The following is a 23,339-nucleotide window of genomic DNA, read 5'->3' as shown; positions in this document are numbered from 1 at the left end:
ATATCGGATCATGCTATGTCTAATTTAACATAATTTACTGTGTTAAAACTTACCAAAAGACATATTTTGGTAAATTGTGTTGGCCTGTTTTATAAGTTATAACACATACAAAATATTGTAGGTCGTATCCCTATAAACTTTTTGACAAATTGATGTGTTTTATGAATAGGCCTATAATAAATTATTTTTCAAAATGCGAGTCATTCCCATTTGCCTTGGCATGACTTGCAATTTTATAGATCATGCCCTTTTTTTTTTTTCTCTGGCCGTGGGCTGGCACAAACTTTTTCCAACTTAGCATTGGAAGGTAAAAACTAGTGGCGTGGTGGGGAGGTAAACGGAGAATTCTGATGCAAGAGGGGCTAAACTTTTTATCAAATCATTCACAAAAGTATATCTAAATGATATCCTATTGCTTACGGCATTCAAATAGTTTTCACCTGCGCAGTGAAAGCAAAATTAGTGAAGTGTAAAGAAACAGACAAAAGTTTGTGAGAGTGATGAAATGTAATGTATGTTAGCTGAGCTGAAGTAGAGAACAAAAAGTTGTGTCCAAAATCCGTACACTGTAGTTAGTGGAAGAAAACTATGAAAACAACACCATTGGTTCGCTCAAAAGGACTCGAGTCTCAACCTTTGTATCATTCTCTAATTGTATTTCCAACGTTCAAAATTCACTCACTTTGTACCAAAAGTTGAACCCCTCACTCGTGCCTCCTTTTCTATCATCTCTTTCGTGACTTTATTTGAAAGCTTCAGGTATTCTCTCTTTCTGGGCTGTGTGCAACTGTTTTTCAACTCTAAACTTGCCACATTTTGCTGCTGAAATGTGTGAACTTTGGGGGAGAGAGCTGAATTCTCAGACACCTTTCAAGCATTTTGGAGGTAAGAGGTGTAAAGGTTGTTGCTTTCATGAGTTTGCTTCTGTTTTTGCTGTGATTCTGCTTCTGGGGTTTTGTTTTTGTGCGGTCTGTGATGAGTTAGCTATGGTTTCAGTTCCTCTGGGTTTCGAGATTTCTATGATTGATAGAAGTAAAACTTGGGTGTCTCAAAATGGAGTCTTTGCATTTGGTTTCTTGGATTTTAGTTCAAAAGATGGTTATGTTGATGGATATGGTGTGGGGGTTAGGTATAACTTGGGAGATAAATTTGCAAATTTGCCTATTTGGACTGTTGGTGGTGGGCTTAGAGTGCCTGAGAACTCCACAATTAGGCTGAATATGGATGGTAGGTTGGTTCTGGTTGAAAACCCTAGCGGTTTGATTGTTTGGAGTAGTAATACATCTAGTTTAGGTGTTCAAAAAGCTACTCTTTTGAACAGTGGGAATCTGGTACTAATTGGTAGTGGAGGTAATGTGGTTTGGGAGAGCTTTAATAGTCCTACAAGCACTCTCCTTCCTGGTCAGTCTTTCCATTTCCCTCAAACCCTTCGAGCTCCTTCAACAAAATCCATAACTAGTTATTATAATTTTGTGATACGCCGCTCTGGTGAGCTCGCCCTTGTGTGGGAAAGCAATGTGACATACTGGAGGGCTCATTTGACATCCTATGGTGGGTTTATCAAGGAAGCAAGATTTGATTCTACTGGTGTTTTGGGACTACTTGATGATAGTAGTAAAATTGTTTGGTCCATATCGAGTAAGGATATTGGAGATCCTTCTGTGGTTTTGAGGCATCTTAGGATTGATTCAGATGGGAATTTGAGGATTTACTCATGGGACAATGCTGCTCTTAAATGGAAGATAGGGTGGCAAGCAGTCGAGAATCAGTGTGATGTGTTTGGTTCCTGTGGTTTGTATAGCCTGTGTGGATACAATTCTAGGGGACCAATTTGTGATTGTCTGTATGAGAATCCTTTCAGTTGGGAAAAGGATTTTCCTGATGTGGATATGCCTAGTTCTGGGTGCCGAAAAATGGTGGACTTGGGGAACTGCAAGACAAATACCAGCATGATGGTTCTGAGGCATACTGTTCTTTATGGTCTTTATCCTCCTCTAGATGTTGATATGATGCTCAGTGAGCAAGCTTGTAAAGAGTACTGCTCCAATGACTCCACTTGCATTGCAGTAACTTTGAGGAATGATGGTTCGGGAGTTTGCACAGTGAAACGAACCAGCTTTATTAGTGGATATAGGAACCCCTCTACCCCTGCAACTTCATTCTTGAAGGTGTGTTTTGTCCCTGAGGCAGTTTCTGCTCAAGGAGTTCATCCGCATCATACAGCCAAGGCGATTCCTCTTTCACCCATAGAATTCACCGAACATGGGGTTGACAGTAAAAGTTTTCTAGGAGCTATTGCATTGATAGTCTTTGTGACAGGTTCGGTTTTTGTTAGCATTGAGATTCTTGTGGTTTTGTTCATTTATCGGAGAAGGCAAATTAAGGCTCAAACAAGAATCCCTTTTGGAAAGGATGCTCAGATGAACCCACATTACAGTGTTCTTATCAGATTGTCCTATGAAGAGGTAGTCGAGCTGACTGCCAACTTCGGGAATCAACTTGGCCCCTCTATTTACGAAGGTATACTACCCAACAAAATGCCAGTCATCGCTAAGGTGCTCAATTATGTAGCAACTGAAAAGGATTTCAAAATGGCAGTTTCTACCTTGGGTGCAATGCACCACCGGAATCTTGTGTCTGTCAAAGGCTTCTGCTTCGAGCTTAAGCACACATTTATACTATATGAGTATGTTCCAAATGGCTCTCTTGATAATTGGTTATTCAAAATGGAGCAGGTTCAGAAAGAGCAGAATTGGCGGCAGAGGCTTGACATAGCTTTTGGAGTTGCACGAGCCCTTGCCTATCTGCACTTAGAGTGTCAGCAATGTATTGCACATGGCAACCTGAAGCTTGAAAATGTCTTGCTAGATGAAAGTTTAGTTCCTAAATTGACAGATTTCGGGCTTAAAAGCTTACTTGGAAAAGAGGCAGCTTCATCTTCAGAGTCTCTATCCGAGAGAGATATCTACATGTTTGGAGAATTGCTCCTACAAATAGTGACAGGCAAGAGAGACATCAAGGACATCAATGTGCAGGATTTAACTAACAATATGAATAAAGAACTGAAACTAGAGGAGTCAGAAGGAGTAGAAAGAGCTGTGAGAATTGCCTTATGGTGTATGCAAAACCAACCATTTTTACGACCTTCCATTGGCGAAGTGGTTAAGGTATTAGAAGGTACATTTTCAGTAGACAGGCCCCCGTCAACATTTACTTTTACACAAGATCAGGTTGAAGAGTCTCAATCTTAATGGAGATTTGGAATTAGATTGTTAGATTAAAGTGACTTTGATCTTCTAATGGCAACAATGATTTGCTAACCATGTAATTTTCTTTACACCTTGAGTTTGCCTTGTAGGAGTCTAGAAATCTTCCAAGGTTCAATGTTTTTGCAGGATTGAGCCCTGGAATGGAATGCAAGAAACTTTGACATTGTAGGAACTCTTAAAATCTGAATCCAAAGCTTGTTTTTCATATCAATTGACTTCTTGTGTCTATAAAATGTTTTGAATACCACACAAAATAGCCATCCTTTTTTACTCTATTCTTTAACTGCTTGTGCATTGGGATGCTGCTTTACTATGAAACATGAATATGCAAGTGAAGCTTAAGATTGGCCTATAGGAATGCAAGTGGCCTAGGCGGATATTACGTTTTTTGATTGCTTTATTTCTGTGCTTCATTTATGAACTTTTTGAATATAGTTAATAATGACATAGTTAGGACAGATTCATTATATTTTTCTTCAAGTTATTGTCGGTAAAAACTGACAAAATATGATAAAAATTGACCATATTAAGAATCATCAGAAAATATTTTTCAATGCAAGTGTATGTGAAATTTATGGGTACAAAATTTGTGATAAATTTGACGGTACTCACCCTTAATCGGGTTCAATTCACTCTTAAGTATAACCGGCTTAGGAGAAACATGCAAAACGAGGAGAAATATTAATCAGCTGATCTTTCTCATCATTTTAATGCTAATTTGGTTATGAAATCATTTCGGCCACATAAAACAACCAAGAACCCGAAGCAAACTTGTGTCTCTTTCATCGTTTCATGCCATGTTGGCCAATTCACAACCTCAACCTAATTTAACTCTTTTCATCTCTTTTTAATTCATCACTTCAAATTATTCACAGTGCATGGGATCAAACTCAACCCATGGAAGCTCTCAAAGTACTTTCATTTTCTTCCTTTTACACACCCAAAGCAAAAACCTTTCACAAGCCCCGCAACATTTTCCTCCCCACTTCACATTTTTTGTCATCCAACAAAACCAACTCACCAAAAACCAGCAAACTCTTCACCAAATTATCAGAAACTGTGCAGCACCATGAGCCACAGCTGGAGGTTGGAGCTGCAGCTGAAGGAGAAGAGAAGTTTGCGTGGTTTGAAGAGTGGTACCCTGTGATGCCAGTGTGTGACTTGGACAATGGGGTGCCACATGCAAAGAAGATTTGGGGCTTGAGTGCACAAGCGTACACACCTGAACATGCATTGCTTTCTCATATACAAGTTCCTTTGGCTGTGCCTATATGTAAAAGCGTGCATAGGACATGCACGGGCATACACCTTTTGTTATGAACGATCATCAATTGCACCATCATGGTTGCACTTGAACTCTAAGAGTGTAATAATCTTTTTACATTGTGAAAGATCGTACACCTATTCTGTACGATCATCCATTGTGACAATGTATCATAGACGGTTGTGTGTGTCCTTCACACGAGCATCTGTTAGTCATTAGAAAAATTTAGGCTAACGGGCATATGAATCAGTCATCACTGTTCTACACTTATATATAATCATATTTTTGGATTAATAATTAACAGCCAAAGAGAATGACTCAAATGCATATGCCAAACATACATTGCAGAATGGTCAACTGAGACCATAGGGCAAATTAGTAGTAAGGTAGGATAATCAATTGCAAGAGCAGCCTATTGCCTTGTTCCCTGACTCATTCTTTAGGGGACATTTAGGCCATTGCAAAGAAATTAACTGTTGTAGTATATTGGAGAGGTATGGGGAGAAGTAAGGAATTACATAATAGGCTACTCAATCTGCCAAACAAATAAACCAAAGTGCCTGTCTACCTCTTCAGGAATTTTTTCAGACCTTACTATGAATTTTATATAAGTTCTACAAAAATCCCAAGGGAAATCAGTGATTTTTGTAGAGGTTGACATGTTAACTAATATGCTCATAATGGGCCTTACTCACCCTTTTTCAGTTTAAACAATAGCTCAGAGATTGCTTGACAATATGTGCTAACTTCATGGGCTGCCAAACACCATAAATAAAGGTAGAGGAATTGTATTGTTAGCAGATTTTGGCAGGAATTATTCCAATTGCAAGGAGTTTGGTTGCAATACTCCACTGTTTGCCATCCACAAACGGATGCTCAGACTAAAGTTGCTAACAAATGTTTGGAGAGGTACTTGAGGTGTATGGCAGGTGATCTTACCTACTCTTGATTTCACTGGCTTTCTTTAACCGAATTATAGTATAATACCAACTATCATACTAGTATAGCTATGTCCCCTTTTGAAGCCATGTATGGCTACCCCCACCATTAACATACCCTACTTTCCTAATGATTCTAAAGTGAAGGTTGTGGACACAATGTTATGACGGAGAGAAGCAGCAATGCAAATACTCAAGCATAATCTGCAGAGAGCATAGAACAGGATGAAAACCATGGCTGATAGAAACAAAATTGATAGGCTATTCCAGGTGAGGGACTGGACTAATGTAAAGTTGCAACCCTACAGACAAGTCACAATGCATCAGGGTAACACAAAAAATTGCAGTAAAGATATTTTGGACCTTTTCAAACTCAGGATGTAATTGGGAAAGCGACCTACAGACTCAGACTGCTGGAGGAAGCTTAAATTCATGATGTGTTCCCTGTATCCCTTCTTAAACCTGTCCATGCCCGTATTTTAGCTTCACCCTCACAACATCAATAGTATCACACTCCCCAACTCATGCTATATGCCATCTTGGACAAAAAACTGGTGAAAAGAGGAAATGCTCTAGCCTGTAAACTCCTTATACAGTGGCAAGGAGAACCAATAGAGACGACTATATGGGAATTTGCATATGAGATTCACTAGAAATTTTTGCTATTCTCCCTTGAAGACAAGGAAGCTGGGGAGGGGAGAAATTGATACAGACTTGAGCGAATAAGAGTGTAGAGGATGACGAAGAGATTCATAGAAAATTCGAATTCAAAGAAATAGGAAAAACGCAACTTTTCATTTATAGTGCAAAATGTAAACACCTACTGTAGCGGATTGTATAACAAAATCTCAAAAATGCAATGTGAAAAGTTAGTTTACACATTTCATCATTTTTGTGTGAATAGTTTCTCTCTCTCACAACTCTCAAATTCTTTCCATCTGTCTTCTTACTTAGCCTCTCACTTCACCAAATTATTCCTAAATCGATTTCCGATTGCATAGGAAGTGAGAATTTCGGCTTCAGTCATTTAACCATTGGTACCTCGAAAACTCAAAGGGTTTTTTCTGCGAGTTTAGTCTGTTAATAGTGATTCAGAATCTAAGATAAAGTCTAAAGGTCTAGTTGATGAAAACTAGGTGAATCTTTCTGTATTACAGGCTAGGTTAATCAAAAGATGATTATTTCCCTTGATTGGTTAAGTAAGCATACAAAGCAAGAAGAAACGTTTACTTGAGTAATTTATCAGCTGATCTTTCTCATCATGTTGACCTTAATTTAGTATGCAATTATTTCAGCCACATAAAAACACCTACCAAGAACCCAAAGCAAACTTGTGTCTCTCTCATGCCATGCTGGCCAATTCATAGCCTCTGCTTGATTTAACTCTTTTCGTCTTTTTTTTATTTAGTACTTAAAATTGTTTACAGTGCATGAGCTCAAGCTCATCCCATGGAAGCTTTCAAACTACTTTCATTTTCTTCCTTTTACACCCCCAAAGCCAATACCTTTCACAAACCCCCCAACATTTTCCTCCCCACTTCACATTTTTCGTCATCCAACAAAACCAACTCCCCCAAAACATGCAAACTCTTCACAACCTTATCAAAAGCTGCGCAACCCCATGAGACACAGCTGGAGGCTGAAGCTCTAGCAGAAGGGGAAGAGAAGAAGTTTGAGTGGTTTGCAGAATGGTACCCTGTGATGCCAGTGTGTGACTTGGACAAGAGAGTGCCACATGCTAAGAGGGTTTTGGGGCTTGATGTGGTGGTGTGGTGGGATAAAAATGAGAATGCATGGAGAGTTTTTGATGACTCTTGTCCCCACAGATTGGCTCCTTTGTCTGAAGGGAGAATTGACTAGTGGGGGAGGCTGCAGTGTGTGTACCATGGTTGGTGTTTCAACGGCTCTGGTGATTGTAAGTTTATCCCTCAAGCTCCTCCTGATGGACCTCTTGTAAGTTATCTTGATTTTAAAGATATATTCAATTTTAAGTGGAAGATTAACAGCTTAATTATTATATGTGATATCTATTTGCTTTAGTGTTGGTTTGTTTGATTCATTTTTTAGGCATATCTAGTTTTCTTGCGAATGCGTATCATGTTTATCTATATGCTTGTCCAATAACATCTAATCTAATGAATGACTAAAATGATTTGCGATTTTAGAAATGAACAACTATGCATCAAGATTCAACTTTTGGAGTAAATTTCCTTAATTTTAAGTGGAAGAATTCTTGTGTGCTATTTCAATGCTTTAGTTTTAGTTTTGTTTTGTTGGAATCTATGTTTAGGCTTAACTAAGTTTGATTTGGATTGTGTATCATGTTATCTATATGTCTAATTAATAATATCTATGTATTTTCCTTTTCTTTCACCTTATGAACTACCATTATGATTGATATGTTTTCAATCAAATGAATTTCTGTCAAGAATTTGTTAAATAGGTGCTCTGATGTCATATAAATGAATTCAAACCGTCAGTTTCTCCAATTAATTAATAGATTTTCTAACACTTAAAAGGTTTCTTTCCATTTAAAGCCACTTATATTCCATTTCTCAGCCACACTACTGCTTTTTTGCATTAGAAGGAAAATGAATGGCAATGTTCTATTCTCATATATCTATTCAACAGACCAGGAAGAATTTGGCTGTAAAATGTAATGGTGCAGTTGTTGAACTTAAAAGATCTCTATAACCAATAAATAATAAAGAAAAAAAAGAGTAAATCTGAAAAGCAAGCTTAAAGAAACGCTTGGCTAGAGTGAATTTTTGAGATTTTGTGTCATATGAAATAGATATTGCTACTTTATTAATCACTTAACATAATTTGATTTATAAATGGCTTGAATATCTTATATGATTATATATATCGTGTCCCAAATTGTGAGAGCTTTAGGGCAATGTAATTAGGTTGGAATAACCTTCCATTATAAAATTCTGGAAAAAAGACGACTTTAACTGATGTTTTCATCAGTCAAATTATGCAGGTCAACACATTCAAGAAAGCATGTGCAGCAGTCTATCCAAGTACTGTGCACCATGACACTGTGTGGTTTTGGCCTAACATTGATCCTCAGTACAAAGACATTGTTTGACTGATTAAGAAATCACCTTACATCCCAGAACTTGATGACCCTTCACATATAAAGCTGATGGGAAATCGAGAAATTCCTTATGGGTATGCCAAAACCTGGTCTTTCATTTTTCACTTGCATAAACTTGTACTTGAAATTTATGAAGTGCTTTGTTTTAGACTGTGGCACCCTTATTGTTGTTGCTCATTCTTCTTTCTTTAAAAAGAATAGCTTTACCGTGAACTTATGTATGACTAGTTAAATGTAAGTTAACGAACTTATTTTTAAGATCAAAGTAAATTGCATTTTCAGGTATGAGGTCTTAATTGAAAATCTTATGGACCCATCTCATGTTCCATATGCACATTATGGAATAATGCAAACTCGGCAACCCAAAGGTAGATAAGAATTTTTAAATAAGACTTGTTTGAACTCATTTCTGTTCTGTGTACATGAAAGTCTAATGCTAAATGTGCTTTGCAGAGGAGGACAGAGAAGGGGGCAGACTGATAGTTTTTTGAGAAGAAAATCAGAGAAAACGAAGGATAGAAATTTGAATTGAATGAAAGAATAAAAGCAAGAAATGAGAAAAGCTGATATGATGCAGCAAAAAGTAATATTATTTTATTCATTCTGGTGCACTACATTTATATTAAAAATATCTGAACTGAAAAGATAATGCTTAAAAAAAAAATTACAGTAACAACCAAGATTTCTGATAACATTAACAATATCCTAAAGAATAGGACTTATTGACTGGAAAAACAAATTTGACTGAAACTAATCAAAGAAAAGTTCAACGTGGCAGTCCTGAAGCAAATTATTAACACTCCTCCTTGCTTTAGGCACTGCAAATTCCAATCATCTTCCTTAGTAACTCGAACTTGCCAACTGGAAGTGGCTTTGTGAACAAATCTGCCAGCTGATCTTCAGACTTGCAGTAAGCAAGTTTCACTTTTCCAGTTTGTTGCACTTCCCTCAAGAAGTAGAGCTTGATGTTGAAGTGTTTTGTTTTTCCGTGAAATACTGGATTTCGTGAAATTGCAATTGCTGCTTGATTATCAACAAAAATCTCAGTACCTTCATTTTGCACCATGTGTAAATCAGATAGGACTTTCCTTAGCCATAGAGTTTGGTTTGCTGCTGCAGTTGCTGCAATAAACTCTGCTTCTGCAGTGGATTGTGCTACAATCTTTTGTTTCTTTGAACACCATGAAAAAATACCTGAGCCTAGGTTGAAACAGTATCCTGAGGTACTTTTCATGTCATCAATAGAACCACCCCAATCACTATCTGAAAAACCACTCAACTTGAAGTTCTGACTCTTCTCAAACTTGACACCACAATCAAGACTGCCCTTAATAAACCTTAAGATTCTTTTTGCTGCTCTTAAATGCACTTCACTAGCACAATGCATAAAACGAGATAAGAGACTTACAACAAATAGAATATCAGGTCTTGTTGCTGTAAGATACATCAAGCAACCAATCAAACTTCTGTAATGGCCTTCATCAACTTTACTAGCACCATCTTCTTTGCTCAGCTTCTCTTTTTGACCCATTGGTGTGTTTATTGCTTTGCACTCTTCCATCTGAAATTTCTTCAAAATTTCCTTTGCATACTTCTTCTGACAGATGAAAACTTCATTTTGGCTTTGCTGGACCTCCAAGCCAAGAAAGTAAGTCATAAGACCAAGATCTGTCATCTCAAAGACCTGCATCATCTCTTGTTTAAACTCCTCAATCATCTGTGCATTATCTCCTGTTACCAAAAGGTCATCAACATAAAGAGATACAATAAGAACATAACTACCCTTTTGTTTAACATAAAGAGTAGCTTCAGATAAGCTTTTTGTGAAGCCTAAGCTTAGCAAATATTCATCAATCCTGCTGTACCAAGCTTTTGGAGCTTGCTTTAGGCCGTAAAGAGCCTTTTTGAGCAAATAGACCTTATCCTCTTCACCTTGCACAACAAATCCTTCTGGTTGTTCCACATAAATTTCTTCTTGTAGAACACCATTTAGAAAAGCTGATTTGACATCTAACTGAAACACTTTCCAGCCTTTTTGTGCTGATATGGCTAACAACAACCTGATTGTATCTAGTCTAGCAACAGGAGCAAACGTTTCAGAATAATCAACACCAAAAATTTGAGCATACCCCTTGACGACGAGCCTAGCTTTGTACTTGTTGATGGAGTTATCAGCATTTAGCTTCGTTCAGTACACCCATTTTACTCCAATGATTTTTCTGCCTTCTGGTTTGTTGACTAATTCCCAAGTTTTGTTCTTGTGAATCATTGACATCTCCTCCTCCATTGCTTTCTTCCACTTAGGGTCTTTAAGAGCTTCTTCATGATCAGCAGGTTCACATAATGCTACATTACATCTTTGATAGATGTTTGAAAGTGATCTTGTTCCTCTAATTGGTGGATCATCTATCAATTCATTTTCCCATTGGTCTGTTGTCTCCTCCTCAAAAAAATCGCTTCTAAATTCTTCTGAAGGTCTGTTAGTTCCTTGTGAATTTTCCCAGTCCCATTGCTCATCCTCATTGAAGTGAACATCTCTAGTTATCGCCATTTTTCTTGTTTGAGGATGATATACTTTGTAGGCTTTAGAAATTGTGCTATAGCCAACAAAGATACCTGGAATTGCTTTTTTATCAAGCTTGTCTCTCTTTACCTGTGGAACATGGACAAAACACAAACAACCAAATACTTTAAGAAAACTTAGTGAAGGTATATACCCATACCAAGCTTCAAATGGAGTTTTGTCTTCAACGGCTACACTTGGAAGCCGATTTTGCAGAAATATTGCTGTATTGGCTGCCTCTGCCCAGAAACTTTTTGGCAACCCCTTCTCATGCAACATGCATCTAGCCATCTCCATGACATATCTGTTCTTCCTTTCACTCACTCCATTTTGCTGTGGAGTGTAAGGGGCAGTGAGCTGATGTTCTATGCCAGCTTCATCACAAAACAAGTTAAATTCTGCAGAAGTGTACTCTTTTCCATTATCAGATCTTAAGATTTGAATTTTGCAGCCGCTTAAATTTTCCACCATCTTTTTAAACTTTCAGAATACTCCAGCAACTTCAGACTTGAACTTTAGGAAATAAATCCAACACATTCTTGTAAAATCATCAATGAAAAGAATGTAATACCGACTACCTTGAAATGATGGTGTTCTTTGAGGTCCACCCACATCTGTATGAACTAGTTGCAGTTTCTGTGTTGCTCTCCAGGATGATTTAGGAAATGGTTTCCTACTTTGTTTACCAAATTGACAAGCATGACAGTTTGGCAGGTGATCAACCAGAACTGGTAAACCTTTTGTCACTTCATCTTTCTTCATCTTGAGCATTCGTTGAAGATGACAATGCCCAAGCCTTTTATGCCAGACTTCTGTGATGTTGACATTGGTGGAATAAGCTGTGTGTTCCTCCTCCGTAGGATCAAATAAGAAGCTTTTCCCTTTCATTTTGACACGTAAAATCTCCTTTCCAGCGGCGTCGTAGATGTGACAATACAAGTCTTCAAAGGACACCTTAAATCCTTTTTCAATTAACTGGCCAACACTCAGCAGATTTTGATCAATATCAGGTACATAAAGAACATCTGAAATAGTTTTTGTACCTGAACTAGTTGTCATTGCAATGGTTCCTTTTCCTTTTGCAGTAATATAACCACCATTCCCTATCCTGACTTTAGTCATTGCAGTAGCCTTTAACTCCTTAAAAAGAGTTTTGTCAAAGGTCATATGGTTTGTACAACCACTGTCAATGAGCCAACTTTCTGAGGAGACCTTTGTAGAGAAACACGCTGCCACAAACATCTGATCTTCTTCATCTTGATCAGCTACATGGACTTCTTCCTCTGGTTTCTGAGATTTGCTTTTGCAAATCACAGCTTCATGTCCAAGCTGATTGCACTTGCTGCACTTTGCATCAGGCCTCTTCCAACACTTGAATGGAGAATGACCCATTTTGCCACAGTGTTCACAAGGCGGGAAATTTCTCCTTGAGCTTCCACCTTTGTTTTGAGTGCGACTGCTTGAACTACTCCCAAAACTTTCCTGTTGGTGTTTGACTGACAAGGCTCCTTCTACGGTACACTCTTGTCTCATAAGTCTCCTTTGTTCTTGAGCCTGCAAAGCATTCAACAGTTCTGCCAAGGTGATCTTGGACAGATCTTTAGTATTTTCCAAGGTGGTTATTGAGGCTTCATATTTTTCAGGCACCGTAACAAGAATTTTTTCAACAATTCTTGTATCATCAAATTTAGTGCCAAGAAGCCTTACCTTGTTGGCAATGCCAAGCAATCTGTCTGAATATTCTTTGATTGTCTCAGCATTTTTCATCTTTTGCAGCTCAAATTCCCTTGTTAGATTGAGCACTTGCATTCCTCGTATTCTTTCATCTCCTGCGTATTCCGTCTTCAGATGCTCCCAGATTTCTTTTGCTGATTTGAGATTCATGATCTTTGTGAAAATCGTTGTTGAAACACCAGCAAACAACACTGCTTTGGCCTTTGATTTTCTGGTCTTCTTCTCTTTGTGGCTTTTCATCTGAGCTACCGTCGGATTGTTTGGCAGCGGAGCAACTTCATAATCTTCTTCGACGGCTTCCCATAGATCCAAAGCCTCAAGATAAGTTTCCATTCTAATAGCCCAAAGTTGGTAGTTTTCTCCATCAAAAACATGTGGAGCAGCTTGAGAAAATTTGGGGAAATCAGTTTCTGCTTCCATGGATACTCACAGGTTCCGTAAGAATGAAGCTCTGATACCAATTGATAGTTTTTTGAGAAGAAAATCAGAGAAAACGAAGGATAGAAATTTGAATTGAATGAAAGAATAAAAGCAAGAAATGAGAAAAGCTGATATGATGCAGCAAAAAGTAATATTATTTTATTCATTCTGGTGCACTACATTTATATTAAAAATATCTGAACTGAAAAGATAATGCTTAAAAAAAAAAATTACAGTAACAACCAAGATTTCTGATAACATTAACAATATCCTAAAGAATAGGACTTATTGACTGGAAAAACAAATTTGACTGAAACTAATCAAAGAAAAGTTCAACGTGGCAGTCCTGAAGCAAATTATTAACACAGACCTATTGAATTGAGTGTTAAGCATTATGACAAAAATGGTTTTATTGGCAAGCAGGAATGGGGCAGTAGCAAATTTATTGCACCTTGTATCTTCTATGCTTATTCTGATACTGTTGTGGATCAAGTTAATGGATCTGCACAATCATCAGGAGACAAAAAGGTGAAGTCAATAGCTTTCAATATATTGAGCTGATAAATGCTGATTTTCTACTCTTTTTACTTTCTTTTTTTCTAAAATTTTTTAAACCAGTTACATCTTACTTGCTGCAGCAGTCAGCACGGCGAATGGCTTTGATTTTTATTTGTGTTCCAGTTAGTCCAGGTGAAAGCAGATTGATATGGACTTTCCCAAGAAACTATGGAGTTTGGATTGATAAAATCGTACCCTGATGGGTGTTTCATATTGGACAGAACTTGATTCTGGATTCAGATTTATATCTTCTCCATGTTGAGGTAATTCCTATGTTTATTTTTCTGGAAAAATGATTTTCTATTCTTGTAGTGCCACCTATGTTGAAATTGGATTTTTTTTGGAACCTTGTTTTGCAAGAATTATGCACATATCTTTTCCATCTTGATCTATATTCATGTTTAATACCAACTGGACTGCTGCTAAGGCATATTGTTATAAAATTTTGAGACTTCTAAAAAATCTTAGCAGCATTCAAGTGTATGTTTGAAGCTTTTCTCTCCAACTATAAGAGAAAACTGAACTACTTTCCATTGTTTCTTCTAGTTACAATTAACTGTATGGCAGTAGCATCAGCCTCTGGTATCATTGGTATTACCTGACTATTGGATTTGTCATTGCAGGAGTGTAAGATAATGGATATCGGCACTGCCCGTTGGCAAAAGGCATGTTTTGTGCCGACCAAGGCAGATGCCTTTGTCGTCGGTTTCGGGAGATGGTTAAACAAGTATGCAGGTGGTCAAATTGATTGGAAAGGAAAATTCAACGGCACTCTTCCACCAACTCCACCAAGAGAACAGCTGCTGGACAGGTAACAAAAGCACAGATAATAAATGAGGTTTCAGGCATGCTTCAATATTTGAACCTTTTGGTCTCCCAGAATGTACGAAAGCATTTTCCATTGTTCTTCAGTTGGCTTTCTCCTGGCACATTATGAAACTATAGTCCTACCATTAGGACTTCGATTGTATGCTTGTCCTAGGAACAAGTGAAGAGCAACAAAAAAAAGTTTCATTGTTGTGTAGTTTGTCACCTACAGGAACTTTGAGTTGGGGGTAGTTATTCTGATCATAATTGCAGGTACTGGTCCCATGTTGTCAACTGCAGCAGTTGCAATGCTGCGTACAAGGGACTCAATGAACTTGAGGTAATACTGCAAGTCATCTCCGTTGTAACTTGTATCAGTTGGGATTGTTGCTGCCACCAAACAAAATATGATGTCAGCTGCCACAAGAACAACCGTGGTCTCACTGGCAGTAGTTTGCTTTGCAGCTTCAAAATGGTTGGCTCATTTCATCTACAAAAACTTTCGTTATCATGACTATTATCATGCGCTACTCTAAGATTAATGTTTTAGTGTTTAACCATGATGATTAAAGAATGTAAATAACATTTATATCCTGTGTTTAATTGTACTTCTCCAGGTCCATGTAACTCACATATGGTTATATAAAAATATTTGTGTACTTTTATATGAAGTGTCTTACATTTTATCATAACTTTTTATATGACAAATGCGCAAGATTTATATGAGAGATTAATGGATTTTATGACCTTAATGGAAGAGTTGCATTAGTTTGACTATTGGGATTGGTCACATTTTTTTTTAAAATAAAATGATATTTATAATTTTTTTTTGATAACGAGAAAAATCTTATTAAAGTTAGACAATTTGTTTAGAGGTTAATCCAACTGTATTAAATAAATAAAATTTTGATAAAATTTTTAATCTAAGTATCTGAGCCTACGGTGACAGTGACTCTGCAACTAGCAGAGCCAGCCACTCATTTTCATTCACAAAAAGTATATAGACTTCTTCCACATATTTTCCATCCAACTACTAACAAAATATTCATGATAAATAAAGTCTCTCAGACTTCTTCGTTCAACCCTCTTAACGCTTTTCAAGGCAAGCAAAAATGGAAGCTGTAACAGCTTCCTTTTTCCCTGCACTTCACAAGTTGACTACTTCACTCAACAAACTTCAACGACTCACGATACCGCTGTTGCCTACTTCATTTTCAGTAAGTCACAAAAACTTGTCATCAAAGTCAAAACTTTACACGGCCCTTTCATCGCAAGCAGCAGCAACAGTTTCAGCTGAAGATGATGAGGTTGACACTGGAGAGAAGTTTGACTGGTTTGCACAGTGGTATCCAGTGATGCCAGTGTGTGACTTGGATAAGAGAGTACCGCATGCTAAGAGGGTTTTGGGGCTTGATGTGGTGGTGTGGTGGGATAAGAATGAGAGTGCATGGAGAGTTTTTGATGACACGTGTCCTCATAGATTGGCTCCTTTGTCGGAAGGGAGGATTGATCAGTGGGGCAGTCTGCAATGTCTGTACCATGGTTGGTGTTTCAATGGCTCTGGTGACTGTAAATTCATTCCTCAGGCTCCCCCTGATGGCCCTCCGGTAAAAATTGCTTGTGCTTAACTTCTTTCTTGTTCTTGTTCTAGATGTTGGCATGTTGCTTGTGCTCTTATATTGCCAGTGAACTTGTGTTGCATATGTTAGCTTAAGCTTTTGGTTTAGTGGTGTTTTAATGTAGTATAAAGCGATTTAATGTTACAGTTGTTTCTGATTCTGAGGTTAATATTAAATTTGTGTTAGATATTTTTAGTTAGGTTTTTGGTTTAATGGTTTCTTAATGTTGGTTTTTGTTAGGAGATAGCACAATAGGAAAACATCTCGATTGATATGTAGGAATATAAAATCACACCTCAAATTGACACCATAATTAATGTAGTTTGGCATAAATCTCCGATATACTCGGATTTTGATATTTCAGTTTATGCTTTGTTGCTGTTCTATTTCTCAGATCAGATTAACAGTGAACTTGAGTTGATTATTGTCTTTTTATGCTTTTCATTCAGTTATTACTTAACCTGATAGCAGGCCAATTTGATCAAAGAGGTTTTTTGAAGTTATTAGTCTGTGCTTTGTAGTTGTTGCTGTGGTTCTGTACATTCTAAGCTATCAGTGATTTAATGTTGCATATCAGTCAGATAAAGCCAGGTTCTTCTTTCAGAGATTTTACAGGCTCTGTTTGGTCCACAGCCTTAGGCATCAAATACTATAGGACCATATATATTAGCTTATCATTTCGAAATTAGAAGTTGCTCAACATTTTATCAGGCCAATCTGATCCTTAAGTTTTGTGATGTTTTAATTTTTCCTCGTATCTTTATTCATATCTGTGTGTGTCTGCTGCATCACCTACATTTTTGTCAGGTCCAGGAGAGGATGTTTTAAGGCCTAAATGCATTAGCTGGGTGCAAAATAGCTCTAACACATTGCATAAAACTTTATCTCATTGACGATCTTTGCTCATTTTTGGTTACTTGGTTGGGAAAAAATTGAGCTAATTGTATAGATGTTCCTTTCATTTTCAAGATTTATAGTGATGAATATTTTGCAAAATGTGAGTTCAATTGACATTTTCGTCCATTTTCAGGTTCACACATTCAAGAAAGCATGTGCAAATGCTTATCCATGCACTGTGCAGAATGGCATTGTTTGGTTTTGGCCAAAGTCTGAGCCACAATACAGAGATATTCTGCTGAAGAAAAAACCTCCCTACATCCCAGAAATGGATGACCCTTCCTACACCAAATCAATTGGAAATAGAGACATGCCTTATGGGTAAGTGAACATTTATATCCTTTCCAACATATTCAATGTTTCTATTTCGTCTGCCGAAGAAAAGGGATTGAATTCAATGAAATTTTCCAGGTACGAGGTCTTAATTGAAAATCTAATGGACCCAGCTCATGTACCATATGCTCATTATAAGATAATGAGAATTCCGCAAGCCAGAGACAGATAAGAACCACTAATTCAACTTTACTTTGCTATTGTTAAAAGACAAAAATTTAGTCAAATGTGGACATCCACACTTGAGAGTTCTTGTTCAAATGATTGATGCTAAGCTCTTGACTTGTTTCACAGTTAAGGCTGATAGAGAAGGAGGTGCACCTATTGAAATGAGTGCACAAGGCTTAGGAATAAATGGTTTCACTTCAAAGCGTGAATGGGGCGGTAGCAAATTCATCGCTCCTTGTGTTTATTACGCTTTTCCTGAAGTTGTTGCAGATGAAAGTAGTGTACCTGAAGGAAATAATGGCTCAGTGTCACCAGCACTTAACAAAACGGTAAAAGAGCAGCAGGCTTGAATTTGTTCTTCTGCAATGAGGATCTCTTTCTATGCTTATATATTTTGGTTGAACCAGGTGCCTCCATCACAACGAAGGGTTGTTTTAATCTTTATTTGTGTTCCAGTTAGTCCAGGTAAAAGCAGAGTAATATGGTGCTTTCCAAGAAATTTTGCAGTTTGGATCGACCGAATTTTTCCCAGATGGATATTTCATTTGAACCAAAATCTTGTTCTTGATTCAGATTTGTACTTTCTTCATTTGGAGGTAATTTCTACCCTGTTTCATTTTCACCAATTAGAAATCACATATATCTACTGTCTGCTTGATTAGATTTATCTACTAGTTAAAAAGGTAGTTAATTCCTTTTGCAAGAATTTTTGTTCTGTGATGGTTCTGGTTATGGTTCTTGATCTTCTGGCAACCATTCAGGAGCGGAAGATAATGGCCGTAGGTCCTTCAAATTGGCAAAAGGTCTGTTTTGTGCCAACAAAATCAGATGCCAATGTGGTTGCTTTCAGAAAATGGTTGAACAAGTACTCAGGTGGTCAAATTAATTGGGGAGACAAGTTCAAATTCGATCTCGCCCTTCCTCCGATTCCTAAAGAGCAGCTAATGGATAGGTAAGTAACCTCCAAGTTGGCAATTAATTATCCTGGGAATTAGGCTCTAATGTAAGTTGTTCATGTTTTGTTCCATTGCAGGTACTGGTCTCATGTGGTGAATTGCAGCAGCTGTAGCATGGCACATAAAGGTCTCGCTGCACTTGAGGTCGCACTGCAGTTCATGTCTATAATTTCCATAGGGGTTGTCGCTGCAACTAAGCACAAGATGCCAGTAACTGCTAGGATCGCATTGGTTTCCATGGCTATACTTTGCTTTGCTGCTTCTAAATGGTTGTCCCATTTCATTTACAAAAATTTCCATTTCCATGATTACAATCATGCCCTTATTTGAGTGAAGTTAGCCACCCATTAGTAGAACAAACGTATATGTATCCATCCAATCATATTGTAGCTGAGATGATGTGCTCATGTACCCAGAAAAAAGTACTTATATTTAAAGAAATAACAAGTAATATTCAGCAGCCATTACGAAAATTGAAGTTTAAAGATTAGTCCAAGGGCATCTAGCCTTCGATGCCTCTTGCTCGTAAAGACCAACCAGTGGGACATGGGCTTGTGCTAGAAATTATGTTGACATTTGGTTTCATGTACACATTCTGTATATGCAACTGCAATTGATCCCAAGAGGGGAAGCTTAGGGATTTTTGGACCTCTGGCCGGAGTCGGTTCACACTCTTATTCATCCCACGCTTGAGTTGTCTTTCCACATTAATAATCAATTTAATTACGTCATTAAAAAACATGAAAGGTTGTAGTTTTATCGTATAGGCAATTTATCTATTAAACCCTCTTAGCAATCTTACAATCGTTTGTTCTTGAGGTTTTTGCAATTCACATATTATTATTAAAATCTTCATTACTTAACAAAATCTTCATTACACATACCCTTTGTTAAGACTTTGTAATTTAGTATAGAGTAATTAACATTTTTCACCCAAGGTAGGTTTAGTCTAAAAACACTTTTTGACTTTTAATTTATATAAATAATATTTTTTCACCTAACCTTCAATTTTATTAAAAATAAATAATGTAAAGATAAAATAGTAATTTTAGTATTTATTAATTATAAAAATAAAAAATAACAACTGTCTATCATTTCTAAATATGTTAGATATGACAATTTGACTTTTAAAAAATACTGTTACATTTTATTTAATTCTTTGAGGGTTTAATTGTCATTTTTAAAACTATTAGGGGCAAATAGATATTTTTAGGATTTTCAAATGACCCTCAAACTCTTTTTGAATTTTAAATAACCCTTAAAATTTTTTTGAAAACCCTTGATATTTTTAAAAACTATATTTTATCTCTTAATATACAATTATATACCAAAAATACCCTTAATAATAAGAAGAGAGGGAGAAAATGTGAGAATGAAAGAAAAAGAAATTAAGTGATTGTTTATATAATTTAGATATTTAAAAAATTATTTTAATTTTTGTTAATTTAGGTTATATGATAATTTAAAAAATAGTAGTGATAAAATGATAATTATACTCTTTGATACTATTGTTTCATTAATCAAGTTTAATTTTTAATAAAAAATTGTTATTTATGCTTGATTCTTAGACGGAGGAATGTTATTTGTGATAACTAGGGGTGGAAAAGTACTGAGACTAAACCTTGGGTGGGAAAATGTTATTCACTCTAAAAAAATTACTGTCTTTTTAAATTTGTAGTTTAGATGTCAAATCTCTTTTGTCACCTCCGTTGCAGGCTAAAGCGAACTGTCGGCAAGAACTGTACTTCAGCTTCCAAAATTTCTCGGACGAAACCGATCCTATCCCTCCTCCTGCTCTTGTCTGTGATTTTCTCCTCTTTTTCCTACATTTTCTCGCTTGCCAAACACCTCGCCTCGTTCAAGTTCATGTGTTGATTAGTTTTAGCTTATGGGTTTTCTGCAGTGAGCAAAACCCATCAAGGAATTGAAGTGAATGTGAGTTAAACCGACTAGTTTCACTTCAATTTTCCTCCATTTCCCTGCACTTTCTCTCTTCCCAAACACAAGCTTCGTGATTTGGTTTCGAGATCTGATTGCATCTGAAACAGGGGTATTGAAGAGTGAGCGAGGCCCATCAAGATATTCGTGTAAGTAAACTTCAAGCAAAGCCTTTTCACTTGAGATTACATTTTCTCTGTTGCAGAAAAGTGATTTTTCTTTAGTGCGAAATTGGAAGATCTGATTAGTTTAGGGAATCGAGAATTTGAGATTAGGCAAATCCCATGAAGGAATCGAATACAAGTACGCAGCCAATAGGCCAGAATCTGATAAAACTTATAAGTAACCTATGTTTCGCAGTCTTTGTATTCTCAGTTCTCATTTTTACAGTAATTGCTATCACATATCAACCTCCAGATCCGTGGGTTGAATCTGCACCAGCTTTAACAAAGCTATTCACTCTAGCTGAAAATGCTACTTTTAAAGATGACAAATCTATTCTCAAAACTGGTGAAGATTTGCCATTTGTATTGAGCCCTTCTGCTTCACCTGTTAGTTCCATCACTGAAGCAGCGATTGAGAAATCTGAGCAAGAAATAAAGAATTTGTCCGTGATGACTGAACCGGAGTGTGATGACCGGAAGGTAGTAAATTGTTCTGACCCACGATTATTGATTGCGGTTGAGCGGTTTAACTTGAAGTATTTTAAGTCAGTTGTGTTTTTGGAGTACAAAACTCCAGTTAATGGGTCGAAATCAAATGAGTGTGATGTGGCTTGGAGGTTTAGGAACAAGAAAGAGAAGTCTTGGAGGAGGTATAGGGATTTTAGGCGATTTAGATTTGGAATTGGGGAGAATTGTACTTACAAAGTTGTGTATGTAAGTGGTTGGCATTCTGGTGTTAATGCCAGGAGGATGTTTAGAAGTAGATCCAGGAGTTCTGTGAATACCAAAGTTGCACCAAAAATTCGTGATGATGAGATCAATGACACAATCCCGACTTTGGGATCAGAGATGAATTTTCATAAAGGGAGATACTTGTATTATTCGCGCGGAGGGGATTATTGTAAAGGAATGAATCAGTACCTGTGGAGTTTCTTGTGTGGTTTGGGAGAGGCTATGTATTTGAATAGAACATTTGTCATGGATTTGAGTGTTTGCTTGTCAGCAACTTATAACCCAAGCAATAAGGATGAGGAGGGGAAGGATTTTCGATATTATTTTGATTTCGAGCATCTTAAGGAGGTGGCATCGATTGTAGAGGAAGGTGAGTTTTTAAGGGATTGGAAGATATGGGATCAGAGTCATAAGAGGAAAGTGCCTACTAAGAAAGTTGTTACACATAAGGTCACACCAATGCAACTTAGGAAAGTTAAAAGCACAATTATTTGGAGGCAGTTCGATGCTCCAGAGCCACAGAATTATTGGTATAGAGTGTGTGAAGGGGAAGCTGCAAAATACATTCAGAGGCCATGGCATGCTTTGTGGAAATCTAAGAGATTGATGAATATAGTCACAGGGATCAGTGGGAAAATGGATTGGGATTTTGATGCGGTTCATGTGGTTCGAGGCGAAAAAGCACAAAATAAGGAGCTCTGGCCCCATTTGGACTCTGATACATCACCTGACGCCCTTCTTGCAAAGCTACAAGGAATGGTTCAACCTTGGAGACATTTGTATATTGCAACCAATGAACCATTTTATAATTACTTTGACAAATTAAGGTCTCAGTACAAGGTCCATTTGCTTGATGACTACAAGGAACTTTGGAGTAATACAAGTGAGTGGTACAATGAGACTACATCTTTGAACAATGGACGACCTGTTGAGTTTGATGGATACATGAGAGTTGCTGTGGATACTGAAGTCTTTTACAGGGCAAAGACACATGTGGAGACCTTTTGTAATTTGACTAAAGACTGCAAGGATGGAGTTAATACCTGCTGACCAGGTCGGCATCCGCTCCTGTTGCTGTTATCTTAAAGTGATTCACATCTCAGTAGTAAGTTTTATTGTATGTTGATTCGGTCACAGAATGACAGTTTTGAGTTTACTTCAGGCTTCTTATTTCATTTGCAGTTCTTTCATTATATTGATTATTGGTAATTCTTGTCGATCTGAAAAGCCTGTATCTATGACATAAAGTCAACTCAAATTAATTTACATTTTTTTCTTATTTCGATTCCTTCTGAAGTGGTTGAATGATTGATTCTGTTCTTATTTCAATTCTTCTTGTGATATTTACTTGTTAGCAATGATGCAGACAGACAAAATGGCTGATCCAAAGTATAAAAGGAATCTGTTTCAGTGTCCGTGAATGACTAGAAAATTGAATTTTGTGAACTACTTTGGGTAGGTAGTCATGAAACCAGTCCTGGGACCCTTAATTACTGAATCAGAAGTTGATATAGACATTATTGAGTTGTATCAATTATAAATTTATTTAGTAAAATTTCCTAGTTTTGCATGTAAAATATTTATAACCAGGCTGCTTCTGTAACAGCATAAACAAACTTGGTGATGACTTCAAAGCTGCCAAAATCTCATGAATCATGGATTTGATAGCGAAACTTTATGACTATATTTTTACAGATGGAGGAAGCAAATTAAGCATTTTATGATATTATAATGGCAGAATACAATGTTATATTTGTCCCTGATATGTAATTACGACCACAAACACCACTAGTCTTCAGGATGTCTTCTTAACAATGAATAAAAAGAATTCTTCAGAAGCATTTTCTGAAATTCCATGAAGAGGTCAAATTATTCA

At 37.0% G+C, this 23,339-nt stretch overlaps 3 protein-coding genes and 1 pseudogene across 3 annotated transcripts; all 4 read left to right on the top strand.

The window, feature by feature from the left end:
- The first annotated feature begins 616 nt into the window (after positions 1-616).
- LOC123225199 (G-type lectin S-receptor-like serine/threonine-protein kinase SD3-1) lies at positions 617-3,480 on the top strand. The gene has a single exon (XM_044649101.1). The coding sequence runs from the start codon at positions 828-830 to the stop codon at positions 3,249-3,251; it is 2,424 nt and encodes an 807-aa protein (XP_044505036.1). The 5' UTR covers positions 617-827; the 3' UTR covers positions 3,252-3,480.
- Positions 3,481-5,977: 2,497 nt separating this feature from the next.
- LOC123225756 lies at positions 5,978-15,321 on the top strand (annotated as a pseudogene).
- Positions 15,322-15,678: 357 nt separating this feature from the next.
- On the top strand, positions 15,679-19,102 carry LOC123225755 (protochlorophyllide-dependent translocon component 52, chloroplastic-like). Its single transcript, XM_044649972.1, has 7 exons — positions 15,679-16,263; positions 17,306-17,493; positions 17,584-17,673; positions 17,798-18,002; positions 18,081-18,269; positions 18,435-18,625; positions 18,707-19,102. Exons 1-7 carry the CDS (start codon positions 15,769-15,771, stop codon positions 18,957-18,959), a joined length of 1,611 nt encoding a protein of 536 aa, XP_044505907.1. The 5' UTR covers positions 15,679-15,768; the 3' UTR covers positions 18,960-19,102.
- A 1,232-nt stretch (positions 19,103-20,334) lies between these two features.
- LOC123224911 lies at positions 20,335-22,742 on the top strand. Its single transcript, XM_044648679.1, has one exon. It carries the CDS (start codon positions 20,852-20,854, stop codon positions 22,511-22,513), a length of 1,662 nt encoding a protein of 553 aa, XP_044504614.1. The 5' UTR covers positions 20,335-20,851; the 3' UTR covers positions 22,514-22,742.
- The last annotated feature ends 597 nt before the right edge of the window (positions 22,743-23,339 follow it).

Source organism: Mangifera indica, chromosome 9 (genome assembly GCF_011075055.1).
Source record: "Mangifera indica cultivar Alphonso chromosome 9, CATAS_Mindica_2.1, whole genome shotgun sequence".
NCBI lineage: Eukaryota > Viridiplantae > Streptophyta > Magnoliopsida > Sapindales > Anacardiaceae > Mangifera > Mangifera indica.
Note: the sequence above shows the minus strand (reverse complement) of the source record. Positions and strands in the feature narration are given on the sequence as shown.